General features: G+C 50.6%; 2 protein-coding genes across 2 annotated transcripts in view; one reads left to right on the forward strand and one right to left on the reverse strand.

Annotated features, from left to right (window-relative positions):
- Positions 1–24,050, reverse strand: part of LOC142027846 (uncharacterized) — a 327,572-nt gene that overhangs the window by 218,059 nt on the left and 85,463 nt on the right. The gene's annotated exons all lie outside the window — the stretch shown is intronic.
- LOC142027836 (electroneutral sodium bicarbonate exchanger 1-like) lies at positions 73–20,534 on the forward strand. The gene is made up of 22 exons (XM_075022038.1): positions 73–114; positions 5,515–5,595; positions 8,859–8,980; positions 9,196–9,469; positions 9,736–9,796; positions 10,291–10,476; positions 10,585–10,637; positions 10,689–10,963; positions 11,342–11,429; positions 11,935–12,205; positions 12,594–12,838; positions 12,975–13,108; positions 13,651–13,879; positions 13,939–14,106; positions 14,870–15,202; positions 15,930–16,043; positions 16,382–16,543; positions 17,162–17,413; positions 18,220–18,288; positions 18,831–19,004; positions 19,104–19,201; positions 20,414–20,534. Exons 1-22 carry the CDS (start codon positions 73–75, stop codon positions 20,532–20,534), a joined length of 3,552 nt encoding a protein of 1,183 aa, XP_074878139.1.

Genomic DNA, 24,050 nt, shown 5'->3' on the forward strand with positions numbered 1-24,050 from the left:
AGGCTGAGCAAATCTTTTGTTTGTTATGGGACGGAGGACGTTTTGTCAAATGCAGCATTTCAAGTGCGAGTAATGGGGAACTTCTCTAGAGAGTACGAGGGTGAAAAAAATGACGTAAATGAAAAGTGTCATCAACAGGCAGCATGAGCGCGAGTAATGCTTTTATCAGAAATACTTCAAAGAAGCTACTGCCTGTTGAAATTGGACAAATGAAAACTCCTATTTGTGGAGCTCGTTGCACTCCGTGCCTTGCTGGTTCCTGTTCAGATTCGTTCTGCAGTAGCACTTTCCCGTGGTTTCGCTCTCAGCCCCAGACCTGACCACTGCTTTGAACTTCTCAGGCTTGACTAGCTGTCAGACCCTCCTAGTTTTTCAGGAGCTGTGGCAGTACTGGTGAGCTAGCTTGATAGCAGCTAATCTAATGCTCAATTGCATGTGCTTTCCTCATAGCTGTGGGAGCCAGGGGACGTTCTTTTAATGACGCCATTACTTTGTGGCCAAGCTTGGTGACAGCTGATGAGTTCTGTTGTTGTCATCTTCTTCCTGAGACAGAAGAAAGCCCCTGCCATTCCCGAGGAAATGAGACCAATATACTGCCTGCTTAAAAATGCTCCTGTTAGTTAAGTTTAAACAAATCTTCAGAGTACAGTAGTAGCATTGTAAATAGTATTGAAGAAAGTGTGCTGATCTTAACTGATACAGAAAATTATTGGTTCTTTTTTTTTTTTCTTTTTCACTTTTGAAAATACTGAAAGGTATTCCTAGAAAAAGTTTCCCCTTTATAAAGCAGGAGTTTGTTGGAGCTGAATTACAGTTCCTTTGTAACTGAATTGGGTCAATATTCCGAAAAAGGGGAATATGTTTATTTTTGAAACAGGTCAATAGTGCATGTGTTGTGCTGGCAAGGAGGAGGCTTCTTAAATGTAGAACTTCTTAAATTTAAAAGCACACCTCCACTCTCCATAGTAATGCTTCCATGTTAATTCAGGGTTAAGATATTCATTCACTTCAGTTTCTGTGAATCTGTTAGGGCAGCATGCTCTGAGGTGATGGGAGGGAGCAGGGGGAAGAAGGGGAAGAGGAAAAGCAAAATATCTGGAACCTGCTCTTCCATGACTCCTGCAAACTGCAATGTTATTTTTTTCCCAAGCCTGAAAACTGTACTTGACAGTGGAATTGTGGCTATCTTGTTAATATTCTTCCTTCCTTTCTTATTTTGGCCTCTCCAGGAAGCAATTCGAGTAATCCTCGGAAATCTTGATGATTTACATCCATTTTCTACAGACCACTTCACTATCTTTCTGTGTACCCTTTCTTTCCTACTTGTAAAAGAAAAGATCCAATGACTTGTATCTGTTGGGCATTGCTTAATTTGACATTCCTGCCTAGTAGTGCGCAGATCTTTAGCTGGAGTACGAGTCCTTTGAGCTTTGCAGTTTTACACTAGCTGAAGATCCTCCTCAGTTGTTGCCTTCACCAGAGAACTGATGTATGTAAAAAGAATGTTTTGCAGTGTTTTCAGATGGCCACCCCTGCGTTCCAAATCTGATTTAGCCAGAGAAAACAAACGTGTATATGTAAAGTCCCAGGAAGCCCACGTAATGCGATTGCAAGGAAAGCTAGTGCGTTGTTTCAAAAGGTTAATAAAACGTAAAGCGCTCCTTACAGGCGCAGCAGTGTTGGCCCACTAGTAGAGAAGACCGCAGTAGTTTTCTTGTAAGGTACATTAGGATTAAACATTGTAGTTGCTGTAGTGTAAAGGGTTAAGAAGAAGTTACTCTCCTGAGGCTGTTGTTGCAGAGAAAAGTAAGTTAGTTGAAGGAGAAGCCTTTTCAGTCCTAAGGTGTGTCAGTTTGTGAATCGGATCAGGCCCTTTGACATCATCACCTCCCGTGATTCCGAGTGCCCAGGAGTAATGAACACCCACGTGTTTCCGCCTCCAAGGCATTCCCTTCCAGTCTCGGCAGACTGCGTTATTGCCACCCCTGGTCCTAGCAGGCAAGAACGAGATCATCCTCTTTCCCTGTCAGAAGCTGGTATGTATGAGAGCAACTTATTCCTCTTACTGCCAGGAAGAGAAAGTAGCCCAGAGCATTGTCAGAGAGGAGGCACCCAAACAAACGAAGCCTTGTTGTTGGTTTGCTTCGCTAAAGCGCAGCCAGTTTTGCCTGCGTGCTTGAGGAGGGTTTGATTCCCGAGCTTGTATTTCTAGAACTGGGAAGTCCATCCACCTGCTCAGCCAGCACCGGGCCCTGCGGAGAACTGCAAGCTCAGAGGCCTGGCGTGATGAGTTGTCCTGCAATCTGTGTGTCGGGCTCCTCGCTGTAGCATACCTCTTAGTTAATCACCAGCTGTGGGAGTCCTTGAAGCCAAACTCAAACAAACAATTTCATCCCTTAAAGGAACTGATTGCGTCAGCGTTTCATCTAGGCAAATCTTGGGCTCCATCTCTGGTCCTCAGGATGTTAGTTTCTGCTAGCAAATGGAGTAAAAGTATTCATGTTACCTGTTTCTTCCTGAGATCAGAGGCACGTAAGGAGACTGCTGCCTGGCGTCACCCATTCTTGCACGCATGAGCTCCTAGGTGTGCGAACTGCACCCCCAGGAAGGAACGTCTGTAACTGTGGCGTTTGTCATGTCAATTATCTTTTGTCCTCCCATTTTGAACTGTGAAGTGAATGTAATGACGCTACTCCTGTGAATCCTAGTCCTTTTCAGTTTTTAAAAAAATTACTTTTTAGTTAGGAAAGCTGATGAGGTTTTATTCACAGGGTTGGGAGCGCCTGGCATGTTGTTTCTTGCGGGAAGATGTCAGGACTGAAGCCAGATACAGTTAAGGAAACACAATGCTATTAATGCAAGCAACTGATGGGAGAGTGTCACCTGGGTGAGTGTTTCTTGTAATGTGTTACTAGCGCTTTTTCACCAAGTTCATACGGACAGATTGTAGGTGCTCCCTTCTGCATATACGTTCAGTGTGGTATGACTTTTGAAGCTTTACAAGAGGACTCCTGCTCCTTTGAAATGTTAGTGCTATGTTCTTAAGTCTTATTGTTGTTCTCAGATGTCAGTAAATGGGAGAGAGTATCGAAGATGAGATTCAAACATGAGAATGTCCACCTCGTGCCTTATCCCTACATTTGCACGATGTATCTAGAACTCGGCTCTATTTCAGCACGGCGTATCTTGTGGTAATTCACTATGGTTATGTTTGGATAATGTCTGGAAACATCTATGATCTATGTCTTGCTTTTCCCTTTCCCTTCCTCCACTGTGTCTTTGAATGAGAGGGAGCAAAACTGCGTGCGGTATGGCTGTACCATGGATTTGAAATAGAGCATAGCAATGTGTTCTCTTTTGTCCTGTATTGCTTTTTTTGAAAATGTCTGGAATTTCTCTTTGCCTTTTCACCCACTGCTGACTCTTCAGCTAGTATTTTTATGAAGCAATGCCCAGTGGCTCCCAGCCTTCATTCTTGAATGTCGGTAACTAGGCTGGAGCCAGCACATATATATATGGAACATGTGTTTTTCTTCCTTATGCTTGACTACATTTGTTGACGTTGAATTTCACGCTCTTTGTTTCTGTTTTCCTAAAGAAAGAATGCATTTGTTTTTCTAAATAATGATAGTAATAATGGTAATAATGTCTTTTGTATAATTAGCAAATGTTGTCACCTCCCTAGTGTCTCATTTTCCAGGTTTTCTATGAATTCCCTGAAGAGCCTCAGGCCCCAGCTGAGACCTCTGTGGGACTCTGCATTGAACCTCCTCTGTTGTGAAAACTGAGGTTTTTTTCTTACTGTTTCCTGTTCTGATGATTGGTCCCTGGGAAAGGCTGCTGCTGGTCTGTCTTGTGAGCACTTAGTAGATATTCTGGTCTCCCTTATCAAATGGACAAGTAGTCCAAAGCAATTGTCCCCATCCCACTGGCTTGTGTTATTCACAGCCAGGAATTCTGAAAGAGCTGTATTTGCAGTTCTTCGGTTTCAAGATATCATATGCAAGTCCAGCATTGTTTCTAAGTCATTTATCTTGTTCTCAGGACGTGTGGTGCAATGCAAAAAAGTACTATAAAGTTGGTTAAAGAAAGTCCAGTCACCAAATATTCACCAGATTTTACAATACCTCTGTTACAGGTAAAGAAGTAAACAAGGGCAGTGATGAGCTTTTAAGTTGCGTGTGTGGTTCTCTTTTGTGTGTTGTTTTTTTTTTAAAAAAAAGTGATATTCCAAGTAGTCTGGAGAAGCAGAAGATATATCTAGGCAATGCTGTAGTTGTCCTGTTTCTGGGTGTCAGTCAGGCAGTGTAAGGTGGGAGTGAATTCTCACCTAGAACCATCCAAGTTGAGGGAAACCTTCCTGTCAATTCCAGCGGACTTTGAATGAAGTCCTGCCTGAGGACGTGAGAGCCGTGCTGGCTTCAGTTAAATGTGTTTTCGCCAAGTCTGAGCTGAGCTGTCAAATGGTTTCTTCGCTGTGAGAGTCTGTATGAGGTCAATAGTGCTGAATAATGAAGTAGTTTCCTAAGTGCTGCATGTGTCGAAAACAACCAAGTTAAGCTTCTTTGGAAAGTAGTTGTTTAGTGAGATCTCAGGTTGGGTTTGTTTTCAATACAGGTAAGTGTCTGAAGATGGAGTGAATTAGTGAAGGTGTCCTGTCCAAATTCCCCCTGAGGAAATCCCGCTCTCTCTGCTAGCATTACGTTCCTGCTAATGATGTTCCTAGGCCCTCCTCTAAAAATGGAGCCAATAGGATGTCCTGGGAAGCAGTAGTTCTTCTTTAAAACTGTTGAGCATAATTCTCTGGATGGCCTCTCAGTGCTTACCTTCTGTTTGAATAAGGCAGCTAATCTTTTATTCCTGAGTCATTTTTTGGTTTTTGTTGTATAAGCCTGGACAATGTTGCGAAACACAGATGTATATTAAGTCTGACTTTTGTTCTAAAATAGAAAAGTCAAAATCAAATTTTATCAATACCAAGTTTGCAATGTTTTGAAGGTCAAGAGAAGAAAAGAAGTGTCAGATAGTGCTGCAGTGGAAGAAATGGTGAAGAGGAGAAGAGTGGAAGTCGGAGCGGAGGCCTCATGCCCACAGTCGGGTGTGGGCAGGTCAGTTGACTACAAAATAGTCTTCTGGGGCACATATCGATGTTTTTGATGTCTCTTGCACCTTCCTCGTATTTCATTCCTGTGTAACCCTTTGGCCCATTTGTCGTCTTCCTTCTCTTCCCTAGGTGACAGAATCTAAGCAGCATTGCCCACGTTTGGGGAAAAGTTGTCCTGTGCTTTCAGGTTCCCATGCCGTTAACTAAAGCTCTTCCCCTCTCACTCCTTTGTGTTAACGTTACCTGCAGAATCACAGCGGGATGAGAACTGGGCGGCTCAACAAAGCGGTGCACTGGCTTGCACACCTGAGGCAGGGATGACAAGGGAGGAACTGGGAAGAGTTTTCTAGCTGCCTCCCAGCCTGCTCCTCTGAGTCGGCTGATGACTGCTGCCTCTCGGCTTGAGGCAGAGATCTCTGTCTGTGGCTTTCACAGAACCGTTGAGGTTTTCGGGACCTTTGATATCATCAAGTCCAAGCCCTCCTGCTCAAGCAGGGTCACCCAGAGCAGGTTGCCCAGGACGTGTCCCCTCAGGTTTTGAGTGGACTCCAAGGGTGGAGACACCACAACTTCTGTGGGCAACCGGTTGCAGTGCTCGACCACAGTTGCAGTCAGAAAGTTTTTCTTGTGTTCAGCTTTAATTTCATGTTTTGCAGTTTGTGCGCTTTGCCTCTTGTCCTGCCAGAAGGCGCTGCTGAGAAGAGCCCGGTTCCCTCTTCTTCATTCCCTCCCATCAGATGTACATGGATAAGAGCTCCCTGAGCCTTCTCCAGGCTGAAGGGTCCCAGCTCTCCCAGCCTCTCCGCATATGAAAAGTGCTCCAGTCCCTTCGTCACCTTTGTGGCCCTTTGCTGGGCTCGCCCCAGTGAGTCCCAGTCTTGTCCTGGGGAGCCCAGTCTGGACAGAGCACACAGACTGGCCCCAGCAGCCCTGAGCAGAGGGGAAATGATCCCCCCAGGCCTTGCTTTCTCATTCAGTGCTGTCTGTAGGTACATGCATAAATTTGCATGTCTGAGCAGCCTCTCAGGCTGTTGTTGCTGGAAGGGTCTTTCATTCCGTCTAGCTGGCGCTCTAGGCTTTCACCTGTCTCCTGCCTTGCTGCTCTTTCTTCTTGAGCTCTTGGGCTATTTCTCACGGAATGTTAAGTGGTTAAAACGTAACACAAGACATGGTTATTCAAATGCATTTGTCTCTTGTTTCTCTGTGCAGCCTGATGAATATCATGGCACTAAATGACTCATTGTTATTCCTTGTATTGCAGATAACTAATTCTTGTTCCTCAGATGCAGCTGTCCTAGGCGGGTAGTATGTTTCACCGGAACTGTTGACCCAGGTGGAAAAAACAGTCTTCTCGGTTCTAGCTAGCAGCCAGGATAAACTACTGTGTAGCAGGGTTTTTTTCTGAATCTACCCATTGATCCAATAAGATATTCTTTTTCCCTACCGTATTTGTGCCTCCTGTTATCCTCAGGATGCTAGAGCTTCAGCTCTACTGTTAGAAAGAAAAAGAGAGAAAACATGATGCTGCTAGTGGGCTTTGCTTCTCAGGAGGGTGAACGAGCCTGTGAAGGGTTTTCCTTCTGCACACTTTTGAGCCTGACACCTCTCATGCAGGAAGTTTCTCTGTTCTGGAGAGTTTTTGCTCCAAGCAGAGCTGGCTTCTCCCCAGGCACTAAGTTTTCCAAGCGGGAAGGCTCTAGGGGTGCATGGCTTTAAGTAGCTGCCTGGATCCGCATCATAGCTTGTGATTTCACAATGGTCCCTATTGTGTCTCTGGAGTTGGTGCACACTGGGTGCCACTTAGCTCCTCCCGTGAGGGCTACTCCATCAGTCCCTGGGGAATCGGGCCCCCTGACTGACCTGGAGGTTCAGTTGTCCCCGAAACCCAGTGACTGACGTGAGGATGAACCCAAACGGGGGTTACAAAATGACACTTCTGGAAGAGTTACAGGTAGCACGGCCGGGGCTCAAAAGTGCAGTTTTGTGGGTTGGGGTTGTTTTTTTTCCAGTTTGGAAATCACTTTTTTAGACAGGAACCTCAAGAACAAAGCAGGAGGTGGGTTTTTTTGGTCTGAAACACTCATCCCTCTCCTGCTGTATTAAAGACGTCCAGACTCTCGTGGTATACAGTAGAGGTGATGTTATGGGCTGTTTTATTTGCGTATGGGAAGGAAAACCTCCTACAAGTCCGTGGTTTTAGGGCTGTGCCTGAAGGAGGAGGAGGCGGCACGTAGAGGCGTGATGGCTCGTGGACTCGCGTGGACGCAGGGGTGGGTGATGGCTGGGAGGACGTAAGGGAGCTCTCCACCCCCAGCCCCAACTTTTCCCTTCTTGTCGTTGCTAAACAGAGACATGACGAGGAGGCAGTGATTGACCGGGGAAGAAGGAGCAACACTGTCAGTGTTCGCTATGAGGAGGAGGAGTTGGAAGGTGAGTCTCTGCTGAGATCCTGGTAGAGGAGCCACCAGCCCAGCGCGTTTTCCCATTGCACAAAGTCTCTCCTGTGTGCCTTGTTGGGTGTCACATCATGTGCAGCAAAACGTGCCGCGCTTCTCAATGAAGCAGCACAGTTATTGTCACGTTTTTTACTATTATGGCTTTTTAAATGGAGGGAAAAAGCCCCCTGGGAGGCCATGGTGTGAGCTGTAGCCACGGGGCTCGATAATTCACGGCTTTTTTTCTCGCAGAGGCTGCTCCTGGCTTGGAGATGTCAGGAGAATCATTTCAGGGCTGCAGACGCGGGGCTGTGATTTTCTTTTTTTGTTCTGGAGTTCATTACGATGGGACTGATTTGATCGTCTCTTGTCGCCTCGTGCCATACAGAGATTTTGAAAATAATTAGCTTGTGTTGCTGCTTAATGAGCAAGTCTGAGTGTTGTCCAGCCGAAGCTGGAATTTGAGAAGAGGTCCAATACTTTGGGGGCACTTTTAGATGACCCAGAGCCAACACTTGTTGTTGCTGTGTTGTTGCAAAGCTCGAGTAAAATAGGCTTGGAAAAAAGGAGGTCCAGTGAAAATAACATTCAGGGAAGCTGGCGTTGCTCCTGGGATATATAACCGTGGCTTAGCAAGGCACCGGCCACCTCAACCATTGCCGCAATGCCGAGAGTGCTGCAAAAACCGCTGCTTTTTCGCAGGCCACCGGACCCTGTACGTGGGCGCGCGGATGCCACTGGTTAGGCAGAGCCACCGGCATCACCGACGCCACAGCCAGAAGCATCGGGAAGGGGAACGGGAGAAGGACTCTGCCCCGATGGAGCAGGGCTACCACTGTAAGTCCCACCGCGGCATTCGCTAAACTCCTGGGGGCAACGTGGGCGCTGGGGCCTTCTGCAAGCAGGTCCCCGTGGCTAGTTTGAGTGAGTTGCTGTTTTTCCGAGGGAAAGTGGCCGTATTGAGCAACACCCTCTTTTTCCCAAGTTTTCTTTTTTTTTGTTGTTTTTTTTTGTTTGTGTTTTTTTTAATGCAGTTAAATGCATAATGGGTTTAGGCTCGTCTTCCTTAGAGGGATCCTGGCTTTAAAAATGGCAATGTGGGGAAGGAAAGCAGCCCATCCTCATGCAGAGGTGGACTAGATGCTTCTCCTTCTCCACGGCTCTGTGCAAGCCCAGACAGACGCAGAAGAGAGGGGCCAGCCCAGTGTTTATGGCTGCACTGGTGCTGATGGCCACTTTGCACGTGAGCGTGACGAGCTGTGTTCAGGCGCGGTAACGGGATGGGTCTTTGCCTTCTGCCCCCAGGCTCCCCGTCCCAGCGGGTGCAGTTCATTCTCAGGAGCAAGGAGGATGAGCAGCACCTCCCTCACCACTTGTTCTCCGAGCTGGATGAGATCTGTGTAAAAGAGGGCCGAGATGGCGAGTGGAAGGAAACGGCAAGGTAAATCCCTGCTGCTTGGCTGCGGTGGGAGAGGAGTCCCTGCACCGGCAGCGCCCGTGGGCTCTGCTTTCTCCTCTCCAGGATGCGAAGCTTTTGCAGCTGCAGGTGGCGGCACGAGGAGCCTTCTCCTCTTGCCACCCCGTGGCTCTGTCAAAGGGGTTGCAGAGCTGGGGCTGTTTTCTTGCAATGGGGCTGATCGCACCCGATGTCCGCAGGTGGCTGAAGTTTGAGGAGGACGTGGAAGATGGCGGCGAGCGCTGGAGCAAGCCCTACGTTGGCACGCTGTCCTTGCACAGCCTCTCCGAGCTGAGGAGCTGCATCAGCAACGGGTCGGTGCTGCTGGACATTTGTGCCAACAGCATCGAAGAGATTGCAGGTACCATGGGCGCTGCATCCCTCCGGGAACGGCCGAGCTCAGCTCGCCACGGTGCTCTTCACTCCCAAATCAAACCCTGCCCCAATGGCACGTCCTTTTCCAGAAGTGCCACTGTGTTTTTCTCATGAGCTGTTTTTGGATGTAGACTGGGCATGCAACAGTCGCACCGTTTTTTTATTCCAATGCGGGGTCCTTTTGAAAGCAGTTTGTGGGGTTGGAGAAGCCACTAGAGAATATTCTGCAGCCAAAAAGGAGCGTGTGTCAGGGCTTAGCAGGCTGCTCTTAGAAATACAGAGTCTGCGTAAGAGCTGAACCTCCTTAAAGGAACTATTTCTTACAAGCTGTTTCCTCGCATTCTTTTTTTTGCTTTTGCCTTAAGATCCAGCATGTAAGAGTTTTAAGGCAGAGTTTATCTGGCGATGACCAAGCAGTGTATTTCTGTGGGGAAGATACTTGAAGTTAATTGCAAAAGCCGCTTTGGAGAAGTTATCTTTGGCTGGCGGCAGGTCTCCATTCAGCCCTTTCAAGGGCTGGAGAAGTCGGAGCCGTTCTTAGCACGTTTCTCCCTGGGCTCGGCAAATTGCACTCGATCAGCACGGGAAGCTCTGGGAGCGTCTGTGCTATAGATCGCTTATAATTTGGGTGAACGTGTAGAGTCAGAAAGGCCAGGTCGGGCAAGAAAATTGCGTCATTTAGAATGGGAAATATTTATCTTAGCGGAATGATGAATAAGCACTTGGATGCCATGTTTCTTAGCAGAAGAAAATTCTCGTTTTGGCTGCAAAGGCTGAACATTATTAAAAGGCCTTGCTATGCAAGGCTGAGCCGGCATTAGGGTGCAGCCTGTGTGGCACAGCCTTCCCTGGGGGCTTTGGGGGTCGGGACTTGTTGGGGTTTCTGCTCTGATGGCTTTGTTTCCCTTTGCCATCCTCAGATACGATCCTGGCCCAGCAAGAACAGTCCACGGAGTTTGACGAGCACGTGCGGGCGCAAGTTCGAGAAGTCCTTTTGAGGAAGCACCACCATCAGAACGAGAAGACAACCAACCTTCTGCCCGCTGTCTGCTCGTTTGCTGATGTGAGCAAGAGGCAGTCAGACCTGCACCTCCTCTACAAGCCAGGTGAGGCTTTCTGCAGGGCTGTGGCCCCATTAGACTTGTCCGGGCAAAGGAGAAGCGTCCCAGTTGCTCCTCGTCCATCTTTCTGAGTGTCTTTCTTTTTCCTACCAGCCCAAACAATCACCTCTTGTCCTTCTCCCACCGCTGCAGAAGCTAAAGATGGGGTGAACCCTGAGAGCAGAGCAACGGATTTAAGCAAGGTGAGACACTCGTAGCTTTCTCACGCCTTTAGGGCCAGATTTGCTCTTGCAAACTTGGCTGGAGAGTGTGCTGCAGAGCGCTGTGGGCTTTGCTTTTGGGGTAATTGCCTGAAAATCGCTTGTCGTGCCCAGGCGGAGCTGCACTTCATGAAGAAAATTCCCACCGGGGCTGAAGCATCCAACGTGCTCGTAGGAGAGCTGGATTTCCTTCACCAGCCCATCGTGGCATTTGTCCGCCTGAGCCCGGCTGTCCTCCTCTCGGGCATGACGGAAGTTCCCATCCCAACAAGGTGCGAATGAGAAGCGCAAATTTTTTCCGTAAAAAAGACACCCAACCAAAGATCGAGTTGCAGGCATCAGTTTGGTGTCCCAAGGGAACAAGGCGAGTGGGAGGGGGAGCAAGCACGTTTCCCCCACCCGCATCTCCTCGCCTTCATTTCTCCATTCCCTGCTGTAGCTTTTAAACCCATCGGCCAATTGTAATGAAAGTTGGCCCCCAAATGAAATTTGCCGTCGGTTTTGAAGAATTTCAAATTCATCGTGGCGTCGCTGAGCCTACGTGTCCCGTCTTGAGCCACGCTCCGGGCTGGGAGCTGCCAGGGCTTTCCTTGGGTGCTCTTGGAGCAAGGACACCTTCTTCTCTCTCTCATTTTGTTTTTCTTGCCCAGGTTCCTGTTTGTTTTGCTTGGACCAGAAGGAAAAGCCCATCAGTACCATGAGATCGGCAGGTCCATGGCCACTATCATGACAGATGAGGTGCGACAAGATGAGATAGCTCCGGGTCATTTTTGCCTTTCTTCAGCTCTCCCTGTCTCTGAAGTAGTGAGGAAGAGGATTTGCTGTCCCAGCTGCCCGCAGCTCTCCAAATAGCCCAGCCCTCTTTCTCACCCCGAAGCGAACACGCAGATTTGCATCACCCCACATCCTGGAGGCTGAAATCCCACCCGGGGTGCATCCTGCACCTCATCCTTCTTGCCGGGGTCCCCAGCACGCTGTCGCCAGTGGTGGCATTGCCAGGGCCAGTCAAACTTCTCTTGCTCTTTAAGCAGAAGGGTATGGTGTGCCATGGGGGACGGGGGCCTCGTGGGGGAGATGATTACAAATGCCCTGACGCACAGATTTTTCCTTTTGGGGGAGTATTTCCTGCCCTTTCCAGCAGGAAATTTTGGGGAAAAAGCCTTGCGTTTAGTCAAGAGCTTATTGCACTGGTTAGGACCTCCGAGCTGGGTTGTCCTCTCACCAGGTTGTCTTCTCTTGGCAGGTTTTCCGTGACGTTGCCTATAAAGCCAAGAACGGGGCTGACCTCGTGGCTGGCATCGACGAGTTTCTGGATCAGGTCACGGTCTTGCCGCCAGGAGAGTGGGATCCATCGATCCGAATCGAGCCCCCGAAAAACGTCCCTTCGCAGGTGGGAGGCGCGAGGGGGACGGGCGGGACGGCTGGGGATGCTGTTCAGGGGCCCAAATTCACAAGGTCCCACTCTGACACAGTCACAGAGCCAGACCAGAAGCAAAACAAGCCAGCGGTTACAAGTCCATAGCTTTATCTTACTTCCATTTTAACAGGAAAAAAGGAAGATGCCAGGAGCTCTTGACGACAGTGCTTCTCACAGCACGCTGGAGAAACACAGTGGCCCTGAACTGCAGCGGACGGGAAGGTGGGAGCTTTAATAGTTTGGGTTTTTTTTCTGTTTGCTTCTCAAATCTGAGCATGCACCCTCCCTTCTAGCAGGTCTTTGGGGTTAGCTGGTTCAACGAAGGGGCTCCGCATTGCCAGCTTGGTCCCCTGGGCTGGGCAGGGGGGAGATCTGGGCAGCTGGGCTCAGCCCCAGCCATCACCATTGCACGCAGGTTTCCTTGATTTGGGAGGAAGGAGAGTGCTTCTTTTTAGCCACGAAAGTGACTCCGTGCTTCTGATTGCCCTTCTGCAGCAAAGCAAAGTCACCGTGTTCCTCCAAGAGAACAGACTCTCTTCTTTTTCCTTCCTGCAGGCTCTTTGGAGGTTTGACCCTGGACGTGAAGCGGAAAGCCCCGTGGTTCTGGAGCGACTTCCGGGATGGTCTGAGCCTGCAGTGCCTGGCGTCCTTCCTCTTCCTCTACTGTGCCTGCATGTCCCCTGTCATCACCTTTGGGGGACTGCTGGGGGAGGCGACCAATGGCCAGATAGTGAGCACGTCTCTCTGTTGGGGGGCATGGGGGAGGATAAAAGTCAGGCCAAAGTCCTCGCTGCAGTGAATCGGCTTTGGTTTTTGTTTCTCCCTAACGATTTATTTACTCACGGCTGCCTCTCTTCCCCGGACAGAGTGCCATGGAGTCGCTGCTGGGCGCGTCCATGGCCGGCGTGGTGTATTGCCTCTTTGCCGGCCAACCTCTCACCATCCTCGGCAGCACCGGACCCGTCCTCGTGTTTGAGAAGATCCTCTACAAATTCTGCAAGTAAGGCTGGCTGCCGCAGCTGGGTGCTGCGAGAGCCTTCAGAAGGGGGCAGTGATGGAGAAAAGATGCTTTGCTTTGCTTTTCTGTTTCTTAGGGGTAGTTGCTAGATTTTAGTGACAGTCCTTTTGTTGCTATGGCTTTGATGGGAGATAAACCACCCTTATTGCCATAAGGTTTATCATTAAGCCCCAGCTTGCTGGCAGCAGGTGACTGGGTGCAAACCCAGCTGGTTTCAGTGTCAGGGCATCAGGGTGATGTGGGAGAACACCACCTGGCCCAAGAGGGACCTGACCTCAAGCAGCCTCCAAGGTGTTAACACAAGATCCTTGTTCAACAGTGGTAACTAAATAATTGGCCTCTCCTCCTGTGGGTCTACACCCTGCACCACAGCCCCGAGGCTCTCTGTAGTAGTACCTGGAAACTGCATTTCCCATCCGCAGCCTTGACACGCTCCAGAATTGCTCCCTGTTTTCCCCGAAGGCAGGCATGTCTCAGGGCCTCTTGCTGGCCTTTGCAGCCTTTGTTTCATTTTGCTTTCCCAGGGAGTACACGCTCTCCTATCTGTCTCTGCGGGCGTGCATTGGGCTGTGGACCGCCTTCTTGTGCATAGTGCTGGTGGCCACCGATGCCAGCTGTTTGGTGTGCTACGTCACCCGCTTCACGGAAGAAGCCTTTGCCTCCCTCATCTGCATCATCTTCATCTACGAGGCTCTGGAGAAGCTGAGTCACCTGCGAGACACCTACCCTGTGCACATGCACAGCAAGCTGGACTTCCTCACCAGCTACTAGTGGGTTTTTTTCCCCCTGAGAAAGCTGCTGCCCCTTGGCAGGATCTGCGGGCTGCACCTCCATCGCCTTTCCCTTACCCCTGTCTTGGCTTCTCTCCTCCCAGCTGTAAGTGTGAGGCACCGACCCATCCCAGCAACGAAACGCTGCGTTTCTGGGCGAGCAACGGGATCAACGTGTCTGGCATCGCCTGGGAAAACCTCACGGTGACCGTAAGTGCCCCGAGCCACTGCTTCCTCGCGCCGCGGCCACAGGGTCCAGGGGCATTTGCATGGTGCAAAAGTCAGAGCCCTTCAGGGAATGATGGGCTTCAAACTGTGCTAGTGCTGCTCGGAAAAGTCCTTGCTTAAATCTAGCGTGTGGTTTGTTAAAACCGCTTGGTCCTCGGGAGGAGAGTCCACCTTGTCCCAGTCTACCTGGTCCCCAGCGTTGTGGGTAGGTAGCAAGTGTCCCCCTCAAGCCTGTTGCCGGACAGTATTTCTGACTGGGAGGAAGGTTAAGTAGTGGGTGGTTTGATTATTGTAGAAGTTGTAGGTAGGACTTAAGTTCATGCTTGAAAGGTAGTAATTGGCCTCCTTAATGGGTTCCTAGTAACTCTGGGCCTTGCTTTCTCGTTCAGTGCTGTCTGTAGGTACATGCATAAATTTGCATGTCTGAGCAGCCTCTCAGGCTGTTGTGGCTGGAAGCAGAGCCCGGGCCTAGGGCGGCAGGCTCTTATGGTGGCCTTCATCCCCTCTTGGCCAGGTTCTGCGAGCCCTCCCCTGGGAAGGGACGATTTGTCTCTTCTCCTCCTTTCCTACCATGGTTGTCTTTAGCCCTCCTTCCCTCTTCCCTCTCTCTCTCTCCCCAAGAGTTTCCAGTGTTTCCTTCCCCTCTGGTGTCTTCTTTAGCCACGATTGCTCGAATGGCAGGCAGAGGATGTGCCGAGGGTGCGTGGTATGGTGTCCCCTCACATCTCGTTTCTCCGCTCTATAGTTCGATGTGTCACTTGTTCAGCTGCTGCTGCTCATTACATATAAATCTCCATTGGCAGGAGCAGTTAGAGGGTCGTGGATCTTGGACCAAGATCCTCAAAACCCCCTAGCTACGCGAGGTTTCCCTGCCGCACGTGCACTGCCTTTGTGTCCTGACGCTCTGTTTCTCCAGGAATGTCGGCATTTGCGTGGGGAGTTTCAAGGACCTGCCTGTGGACGCGACGGCCCCTACACGCCTGATGTGTTCCTCTGGTGCTGCATCCTCTTCTTCGCCACCTTTGCCCTGTCAAGCTTCTTGAAGAAGTTTAAAACCAGCCGCTACTTTCCAACCAGAGTAAGTAGAAGATGGTGGCCAGCGTCCATCTCCACACTCGTTTCCCAAAATGGCTTTCCTGGAGCACTAAGCAGTATTAGCCCCGCCATGGTCAAGCTGGGAAACGTTGGCCTTGCAGGCCAAGCTCTCCAAGAGCTTGGATGTCCCGCACTCATTTCCGTGAGTGCAAAATCATCGTAGCATTTCCCACCTGCCTCGCGATCTGCCCCAGATTGAAGATTTTTGGGGTTTGATTTTTTTTAATTTTTTTTTTTTTCCCCCTCCTCAGGTAGTAGGAAGTCAGGTTTCCCAAAGTTTTGGGGGTTGGGGTTGTGGGTTTTTTTCCCTACCTTCTGCGCATTATGTGCTCAAGCGGAAAGTAGATTCGAATGAGGAGGTTCCTTTTGAGGACTAAAGGATGCCTCAGTGCCTTGTTGCCGTTGTAGCTGTGAGTGTAGCTGTAGTGGCAGACATCTCTTTTCTTATTTTTAATATTATTATTATTATTTTTAGGTTTTGACTTAAACCAACCCTTGTCCGCCTAATTAAGCTTTTTTTATTATCTGACACCAGATCTCACGGGGACAAACACAGCAACAGTATCTAAGCAAGGGATCAGGCTGCATGTGCTCAGAGGGGTGGTGGGATTTGGTTAACCAGCCTGAATGTTGTGGATGTCCGCAACTCTTGCATCTCACGTTACGGCCCTGTTTGCCATGCCCCTTTCACCTCTGGTTTCTCGCCCCAGGTACGGTCCACGGTGAGCGACTTTGCTGTTTTCCTCACCATCGCCATCATGGTGCTCCTTGACTTTGTGGTTGGGATCCCATCGCCAAAGCTCCAGGTCCCCCACACGTTCAAGGTAATGGGGTGTTTTGGCACGTGGGGGTGCCACAAGGTGATGCCGGGGCAGGGCAGGGCTGAGTCTGGAGGAGATGCTGGTGGTGTGACCATCTCCTCTTCCACCTCCAAGTGCCTTGCTTCCTCCTGGCAACGAGAAGATGGCCCCAAAACTAGATACCTACAGGAGAAGTACCTAGAGGTGCTTGCAAAGAGGAGACTGGCACTGCTGAAGCCCACGGGAGAGGGGGACATGAAGCCAGGGCTGGGAGGTGCTCTGACACGGGGAGGGAGGGGAAAAGGAAAGCCAGTGGAGTGCCTGGGCTGGGAGACGATGCTGATGTGTGGGCTTTGTTGCAGCCTACCAGAGACGACCGCGGGTGGTTCATCAACCCCATAGGACCCAACCCTTGGTGGACGGTGTTGGCTGCGCTCGTCCCAGCTCTGCTCTGCACCATCTTGATATTCATGGACCAGCAGATCAGTGCCGTTATTGTGAACAGGAAGGAGCACAAGCTGAAGGTAAGGGCCTGCGAGAGATGACCCCGGCCCCAGCCCCTTCTGGGCTGCAGGTCTGGGGAGAAGCTCTTATTGCCGATGCTTTCTGAAGGCATTGGTTTGGGACAAGGTCAGGCTGCGTGGCAGGATGCTCTCCTGGATTAACGATGATGCAGGGAGCAAGTGACAGGGCAGTTCAGATGAGCAACCTTTTGGAGGAGCAAATTAATCTTGGAGCAATATGGAAGCGCGTTTTTGTTTTGAAACGGCAGCGGCAGCAGGTGCGGGGAATGCATTGTTTTGATGCGCTGCCAGGGATAACTCAGAGTCACACCTTCCTCGCAAGTGGTAGAATTTTCTTTGTGAGTGAAAAAAACGGTTTGGTGGTTTTGGGTTGTGGGTGGGTATTTTTTGGAGAAGTATGTATCGCACAAGCTCCCCATATCCCTTGTGTCTGAACTCCTGCCAGATTTTCATGCCAGGTGCTTGTGCAAAGCCTGCGTACACCCTTACTTGTTTCCATTTCTTGTTTTAAATTCTGAAGAAGTTGACCTGTGCTCGAGCAGGGTTTGAGTCTGACTTGCGACGTTATCCTTGCTCTTGTGCTATGGGATGCTCTGTTTCTTGTTTTCCTGCCTGCAGAAAGGATGCGGGTACCACCTGGACCTTTTCGTGGTGGCCGTGATGCTGGGGGTGTGCTCGGTGATGGGGCTGCCCTGGTTTGTGGCTGCGACCGTCCTGTCCATCACCCACGTGAATAGCCTCAAAGTAGAGTCTGACTGCTCAGCTCCAGGAGAACAACCCAAGTTTCTGGGGATACGAGAGCAGAGAGTCACTGGCTTGCTGATCTTTGGGCTCATGGGCTGCTCCGTCTTCTTCACTTCCGTGTTAAAGGTGAGAGGAAAATGCAAACCACCCGACAACCGCGAGCTTGTTGGAGGTTACAGAAAAACAGTCCCCTCTCTGCAGGCCTGAGTAGTTAGTTGTGGAGCGGAGGAGGAGGGGGTGATCCCAACCCTTGGGGCTTGACCCACGGTGGGAACCAGCCTCGGTTAGGCTTTGCAGCCCTTCGGGCCCCCGTTTGGTGTGCTCGAGGCAAGCGAGCAATGCAACTGCTTGAATTTTCGGGTGTCTTTCAGGCCCGCCCATGTTTATGGGTTACAGCTGAGCATATTCAGACCAGCACGTCTGCTCTCTTTCAAACAGGCAGCCCTTTACTGGCTGCAATTTGCTCCCCAAATGCCCCGGAGCAGCTGTTCCCAGGAGCTAAACACACTGAGGTCATCCCCGTGGGCTTCCTTGCACGTTCCTCCCACAAAGTAATCTCGTCTCTAGGCTAAAAGGAGGCCTGTGGCCTTTGCCTGTTGCCCCAAGATTAGGCAGAAGTGTTTTTCTACCGCCACAGAATGCGGCATAGGGTAGCACGGGTGAAATCGCCTATTTTCCTCCAACCTTTCTGGAAAATAGGAGTATTCTGAGGAGAGGTAACTCCAAAGTTCAGCCTAAAGCAGAGCCTTAGCTCACTCGTGCGCACAAAATCTTTAATGGTTAAAACCTGACCCATCTGTAAGCCTGAATGGAAGCTGGAAGGCTTCAAGCAATTTTAGGCAGTGCCTGTGGAAGAGGGTGGTAATACTGAAAATGCAATATGGAGAAAGAAACGATTGCATTCTTTTTTTTTTTTCTCTTTTCCCCCCCAGTTTATACCAATGCCTGTGCTCTATGGCGTCTTTCTCTACATGGGTGTGTCGTCGCTCAGAGGAATTCAGGTACGGACTCTTTTACAGCGTGCAGCATGTCGTCTCCCTGGTATTTTGTCTCCGTAGCAGCAGGGAAAAAAGCAGTGGCATGGGAAAAACTTCTTGCAGAGCAAGCAATGAAACTCTTTTGTGTAAGAAAAAGATTGGTGGAGGCACAGGAGGTATATAGGGCTGGGAGGACCAGGCAAGTTCAGCGCTCTCTGTTTCAGGGTTTAGGGCAGGTCAGTGTTTGGTTACGTGAAAGCGGGGGAATTCAGTGCAAAGGGAAGGCAGTTTCTGCCACTGGTGGAAATCCTCGCTGGGGGATTCAGTGGGCCGAGAAATGCTAATAATGGAATGGCACGGAATAGTTGCCGTTTGGTGGGCAGCTCTCAGGGGCAAGCCGGTTGATAGATGGAGCGAAGGGAAAATGGGTGCTGCTCCCAGGAGGAACGCGGTGGGATCCAGGATTTCTGACGGCAAGCGAGATGCTGCAAACCGCCTCCACGTCTCGAGAGGGCCAGAAACTTGCCGCAGTCCCAAGGCGGCAACCTTTCCCTTTTATTTTGCAGTTCTTTGATCGCTTGAAGCTGTTTTGGATGCCAGCGAAACACCAGCCGGATTTCATCTACCTGCGGCACGTGCCCTTGCAAAAGGTGCATTTGTTCACGGTGATCCAGCTGACCTGCCTCGTCCTGCTCTGGACCATCAAGGTGTCCCGTGCCGCCATCATCTTTCCCATGATGGTAAGAGCTGCCGCCGCTCAGCAGCGGGGTGTTTGCAGCGTTGGAGTGAGAGGTGGCATCGTCTCTGAGCTCACCGCATCTTCCCTCTTATTCGTGAAGGTTTTGGCTCTCGTCTTTGTCCGGAAAGCGATGGATTTCTGCTTCTCAAAGCGCGAGCTCAGCTTTCTGGATGACCTTATGCCAGAAAGGAAGAAGAAGTTGGACGATGCCAGAAATGAAGCCAGAGAAGAAGAAGAGGTAAGGCTTGCTGGGTCCTCGGGGCTGGACATCTCCGTCGGGCTGTGAGGTTGCCTGTTTCTCTTACAGCTTGTCTGGAAACGTTGGGGGAAGATCAGCACTCAATCGAAATAGATCCCAATAGCCTGGATCCCACGTTGTAACCTTTGTTTCCTCAAGTAGCAGTGAGCTGAACGCTTGAATACAGGTGTAATTTTTAAAACGAGTCGTTTTTCACAAAGGTCATTATCATTACGATGATTATTATTAGAAGGTGCTGCTGCTGCTGCTGGCAAGATTTGCTCATAATCGTGTTTTGAACACCCAATCCCCCTGCCCCAAAACCTTTGGAGTGAACGGTTTCTACCCTGCTGCACTAATACCTATAGCTGCCAAGGGGCAGAAGGGGAGGGCAGACTGCTAAGTTTGTGCTGGGCATTCAGCTTATCTCCACTTTGACCAAAGACAGAGAACGTGATTTGTCCCTTTTTCACCTCAGGAGTCCAGGAGGGCGATGGAAGCTGCTGCTGCTGCAAGTTCAGTTCAGCTGAACGTGGGGAAGACCAGTGACATGGATATCCCAAAGCAAGGCAGTGACAGGTAAAGCCCCACCAAGCGCCAGGACCCCCGGCAAGATTAGCTTGAAGGGGTTTGGCAGAGTTTTCTCCACTTGCCTCTTTGTGGGGCATCCCACAGAAACCAGCAGGCAGCTTGGTGGGAAAATCAAATTCGGGGGCAGGGCTGCAGGAGGTGATCGCAGGGCTCTGACCCCAAGCAGAGTGGCTGCAGCACTCGCGTTTGACCCCCAAACCTTGCATCATCAGCGCCTTTACGGTAGCTGGAGTTCCTCATACTTACACATGAGGAGTTGCAGGCGTGATCTGTACCAGCAGTGGCTTAGGAACCCGGACCAGGGCTAAACCCCAGCAAGAGCCTTTGCACAGAGCTGTTGCTCTGCAGCTCCCCAGCTTGCCTCCCCAAACTCCTCATCCAGCAAAACCTCCCATGCTTATGCGCAGCTTTGATTCTCAGGGCTCCGCTGTTCCTCTTGCTGATGCTAATGCCCTTGGTGGCATCAGTTCCCATAATCACGGATTGCTGTGTAAAATATTTATTGCAGGACTGATCCTTCTGAGATTATTATCCTGGATGAAATGTCACAAACGACTGTATGGAAGGCTCTCACTTTGAAGACAGAAACCCTTTGAATCCAGGGAGGAAAAAGGTAAAGGATTGCACACGAACGTGTCCGTGCTCCTCTGCAAGCGACGGTGCACGCCTACGCTTTTCCCACGCTTTGGCCGGCAAGGCTGAGCAAACAGCCTGTCCCTGGGAACAGGCAGTGAGGACCGTGGCATGCAAACCAGCTCCTCTCTGCTGGGGTGGTCCCCCAAACAGGGCTGAATCAGCAGCAGCTGGCAGGTCTTCCACTGATGATGCTCTCCCTCTTTTTCTCTTCCCTTTGCCTTTCCCCACTCCCGCTTTTCACGTTTAGGAATCTTGACTTGGAAGGAGAGGAGCGAGAGCGTGACTCGGGGATGTGCCAACGCAGACAGAGGGAGAAAGCGCTTTGTTTCAGTTGGAGGATTCCCATTAAAGCCATGCAGATGTTTTCAGTTATCCTTGGTGTGCTTCAGGCATTCAGTGTCTCTAGACCAGCAAGCTGAGGTGAACGTCACAGTCAATGGGAGTTTGGTGGTGTTAAGTCTGTGTGCGTACGTGTGCGTGTGGGGGTGTGGGTTTGTAGTGGTAGAGGGACTGCTACTGCTTTATCATTCAGTGCTCTTCTTTTAATACCTAATTCCTCCGCTTTTTTTTTTTTCCTCTTTTTTCCAAATGTAAACTGGGAATGTCCAAAATAATTTTCTGTTATATTTGATGCATTCTCCACTTTCTTCTTCATCACGACCGGGTTTTTGGTCTGGTTTGGGGTCCTGGCTTTAATTCACTCTTCTGTCTCTTACTGGTACGAGAGGGATGCCCTCTGTGGCAGGGCAGCATAGAGAGCGTCCGAGCAGTTGGCCTAAGGTGAAAGAGAAGCATTTGCTCCCTGCGCTTCAGTTTTACCTCTCTTGGTTGGTTTGGTTTTGGTTTTGGTTTTTTTGCTTTGGCTCTGCCATCAGCCTGGGAGCTGCAAAATGCAGAACTGCCACCTTCTTGTCCCCTGGCTGTACACTGCATCTAAGGGAGCACTTCAGGTATTTGATTTTGAGTACACCGTATGGTCACAGGAGCGGCCAGATGAGACCTGGGGGGGGCTCTGTGTCCCTGGGCTGCCCCCTCTGTTGTTCCTCCACTTTCCTTCTGTATTGGGTCTGGCTGAGTTGGAGTTCTTTTACCCCATAGCAGCCCTCGTAGTGCTGTGCTCTGTACTGGTAGCTAGAAAGCTGTTGATAACACAGCAGTGTTTTGGCCATGGCTGAGCAGTGCTGGCACAGCATCAAGGCTGTCTCTCTAACATTCCCCCCCTCCCCAGTAGGCTGGGGGTGGGCAAGATCTTGGGAGGCAACGTAGCCAGGAAGAAGGCATACAGGCAGCAAGAAGAGGCATCTCGGTAGCAAGTAAATCTTAGGTCCCTTCAGATGCTGGGGACCCTGCGTTCATGCAGCATTGGGCAGACCCCAGATGGATTTTCCCTTGGCACACTGTACAGATCCTGCCTGTGGAGAAGTTCCTCCTTTTGGTCATTCACGGTGTTATACAACTTTTCTTAGAAGAAAACAACTCTATGCGTAAAGGATGTTCACGCGCGGACTTCTTGCTGCACTTTAGATAACGGCAGGGCCGCGCAGGTGGCGTAATCGCTGGTACCAAGCAGGAGCTGCCTGGAGGCTCCTCTGTCACAGTCAACCAGCTCCGTTTATCCTGCGGCCAAGGGCCATGTGTAGGGACACAGCCTGAAGGCCACGCCGTACGTACGGTGCAGCACAGACCTGCACCCGCTCCGGTGAACTGTTAGGTGGATCCCCAACTCCTGGAGGTACAGTGATCTCCCAGTCAGGATCTCTGCAGCAGGCTGTTAAACTGCACGGTAACTTGGGAACCAGAGAAGATCCAGATCTGGAGGGGATGGTTAACCACAGGGCCTCACGTTGAACCTCCTCTAAGCTCGTCCTGTGCTTCCAGGGTTCTCGAGCCTCTCGGGGGGCATCTCCCAGACTGGCCGGTGACTCCCAGCTCCCTCGTTCCTGCCTTCCCCTCCCTGCCTGCCTGCCCCACTGTGGCCCCTGCAGCAGCACTCAGCTGAGCACCCTCCGTTGCTCCTGGGGAAAGAGCGTCCTCCTTGCTCTCCGTGGCATTCCCCCAGCACACGGTGCTGTAGCGAGGACAAGGCAGTCAGATACAGACACAGCCTGTTGAACAGAGCGTCCTGCACGCAGTGCTTCCGATAGAGCAGCTCAGGAGCAAGGAGGTGAGCTGGGTGTGCTGCCTCTCACAAAGAGCATTTGACATCGGCGACCTTCCCCGCTGGACCCTCTGCAGCCTCTCTTTTTCCCGATGTTGTAGGTGTTAGGTTGTGTGGTTAAAGGTTCATCTCCACAAACACAGAGGAGGACAAAGGAGCAATGGCAGGCAGGGGAACCCCAGGGACCTAGGCAGAGGCAAGGGAGCACCCTGCTGTGGCTTTTCCCAGGGCTGTCGCAGGAGAGGGATCGCCCAGCTTGTCTGGGTATGAGGCTCACCAGGCAAGTATTGACTCTCCCTTGCTCACCTCACAGACTGACGGGGGGAATGCGCTTCTGTGGCCATGCCCTGCCTCTGAAGCCCGGCCGTAGACAAAAAACTGGCTCAAACTGTGAAGGTTACCAGGCGAGACGTGACTGGGTGCACGTGTGTGGCAAGGTCTGTGCATGTGAATGTCTGAAACTGGATTCTGAGCTGTCAAGCAGAAGCCTGCTTCTCGCTACACGCAGCCAGCGTGGGCTGGTTGTAAATTTGGGTAACACCTGGAATAAGCAAAAGTGGCATGTCCCGAATCCTACAGTTAATAACGAGCTAGGAGAGAGAAGCCTTAATTCGGAGGCTGATCAGGCATTGTACTGCTCCCATAGACAACTTAGATTGGGAACACTGGGGGCGTGGGGTTCCAGAAAGAAGAGGTGGTGGCAAAAAGAAGGGTTCCCAGAAAGAAGAAGGGATCTTGAAGAGAAGGAGGGGACCCAGGAAGGAAAAGGTGAAGATCCTGGCTGGAGGAAGTATCCTGGAAGTGGCGGAAGATCTTGGAGACCAGAGAGCTGCGTGGAGACAAGTGCCAGGGGATGCCCAGGGACCTTGACCAGCACCCTGCGAAACTGGTAACGGCGAGCAGCTGCACAGCAGGAACCAAGGTGATGTTCTGCCTGACCTTCCTGGACCTGCAGTAGCCTCCCTGCTGGGATAGGGGAGTTGGCTCAAGCAACTGCAGGATTCAATAGGAATGCATTTCACCAAGGTAAAGAGGACACAGCAGTGGCTTGGAAATGCTGGTTGGTTTAATGGTAAAACTGGAATTATTCTGTCAACTGTGCATTCCTTTTAATATGGACTTAATTTAAAACGGCTGCTTTGAAGTTGTTCTGGCTTCACCTTAATCGACACCTGCAATCTTCATCATCTTATCTTCTCCAACAGCGACACCACACCCTGCCCCTCCCCACCCCCTGCAAAAAAAAGCCAAAACCAACCCAGGAAAAGAAAGACTTCAAGGGCAAGCTAGGCAGCAAAGTTGTGCGAGATTGGTCAAACTGCTCAAAGTTTGCAGGGAGATTGGAGCTTGCAATTCAGATGTACGTCACTCAGCGTGGGGAGGGTAGTACTCACCTTTCACTGGAGTCAGAGGGAAAAACAGGG

The sequence above is a fragment of the Buteo buteo genome, unplaced genomic scaffold (assembly GCF_964188355.1).
Source record: "Buteo buteo unplaced genomic scaffold, bButBut1.hap1.1 HAP1_SCAFFOLD_62, whole genome shotgun sequence".
Lineage (NCBI taxonomy): Eukaryota > Metazoa > Chordata > Aves > Accipitriformes > Accipitridae > Buteo > Buteo buteo.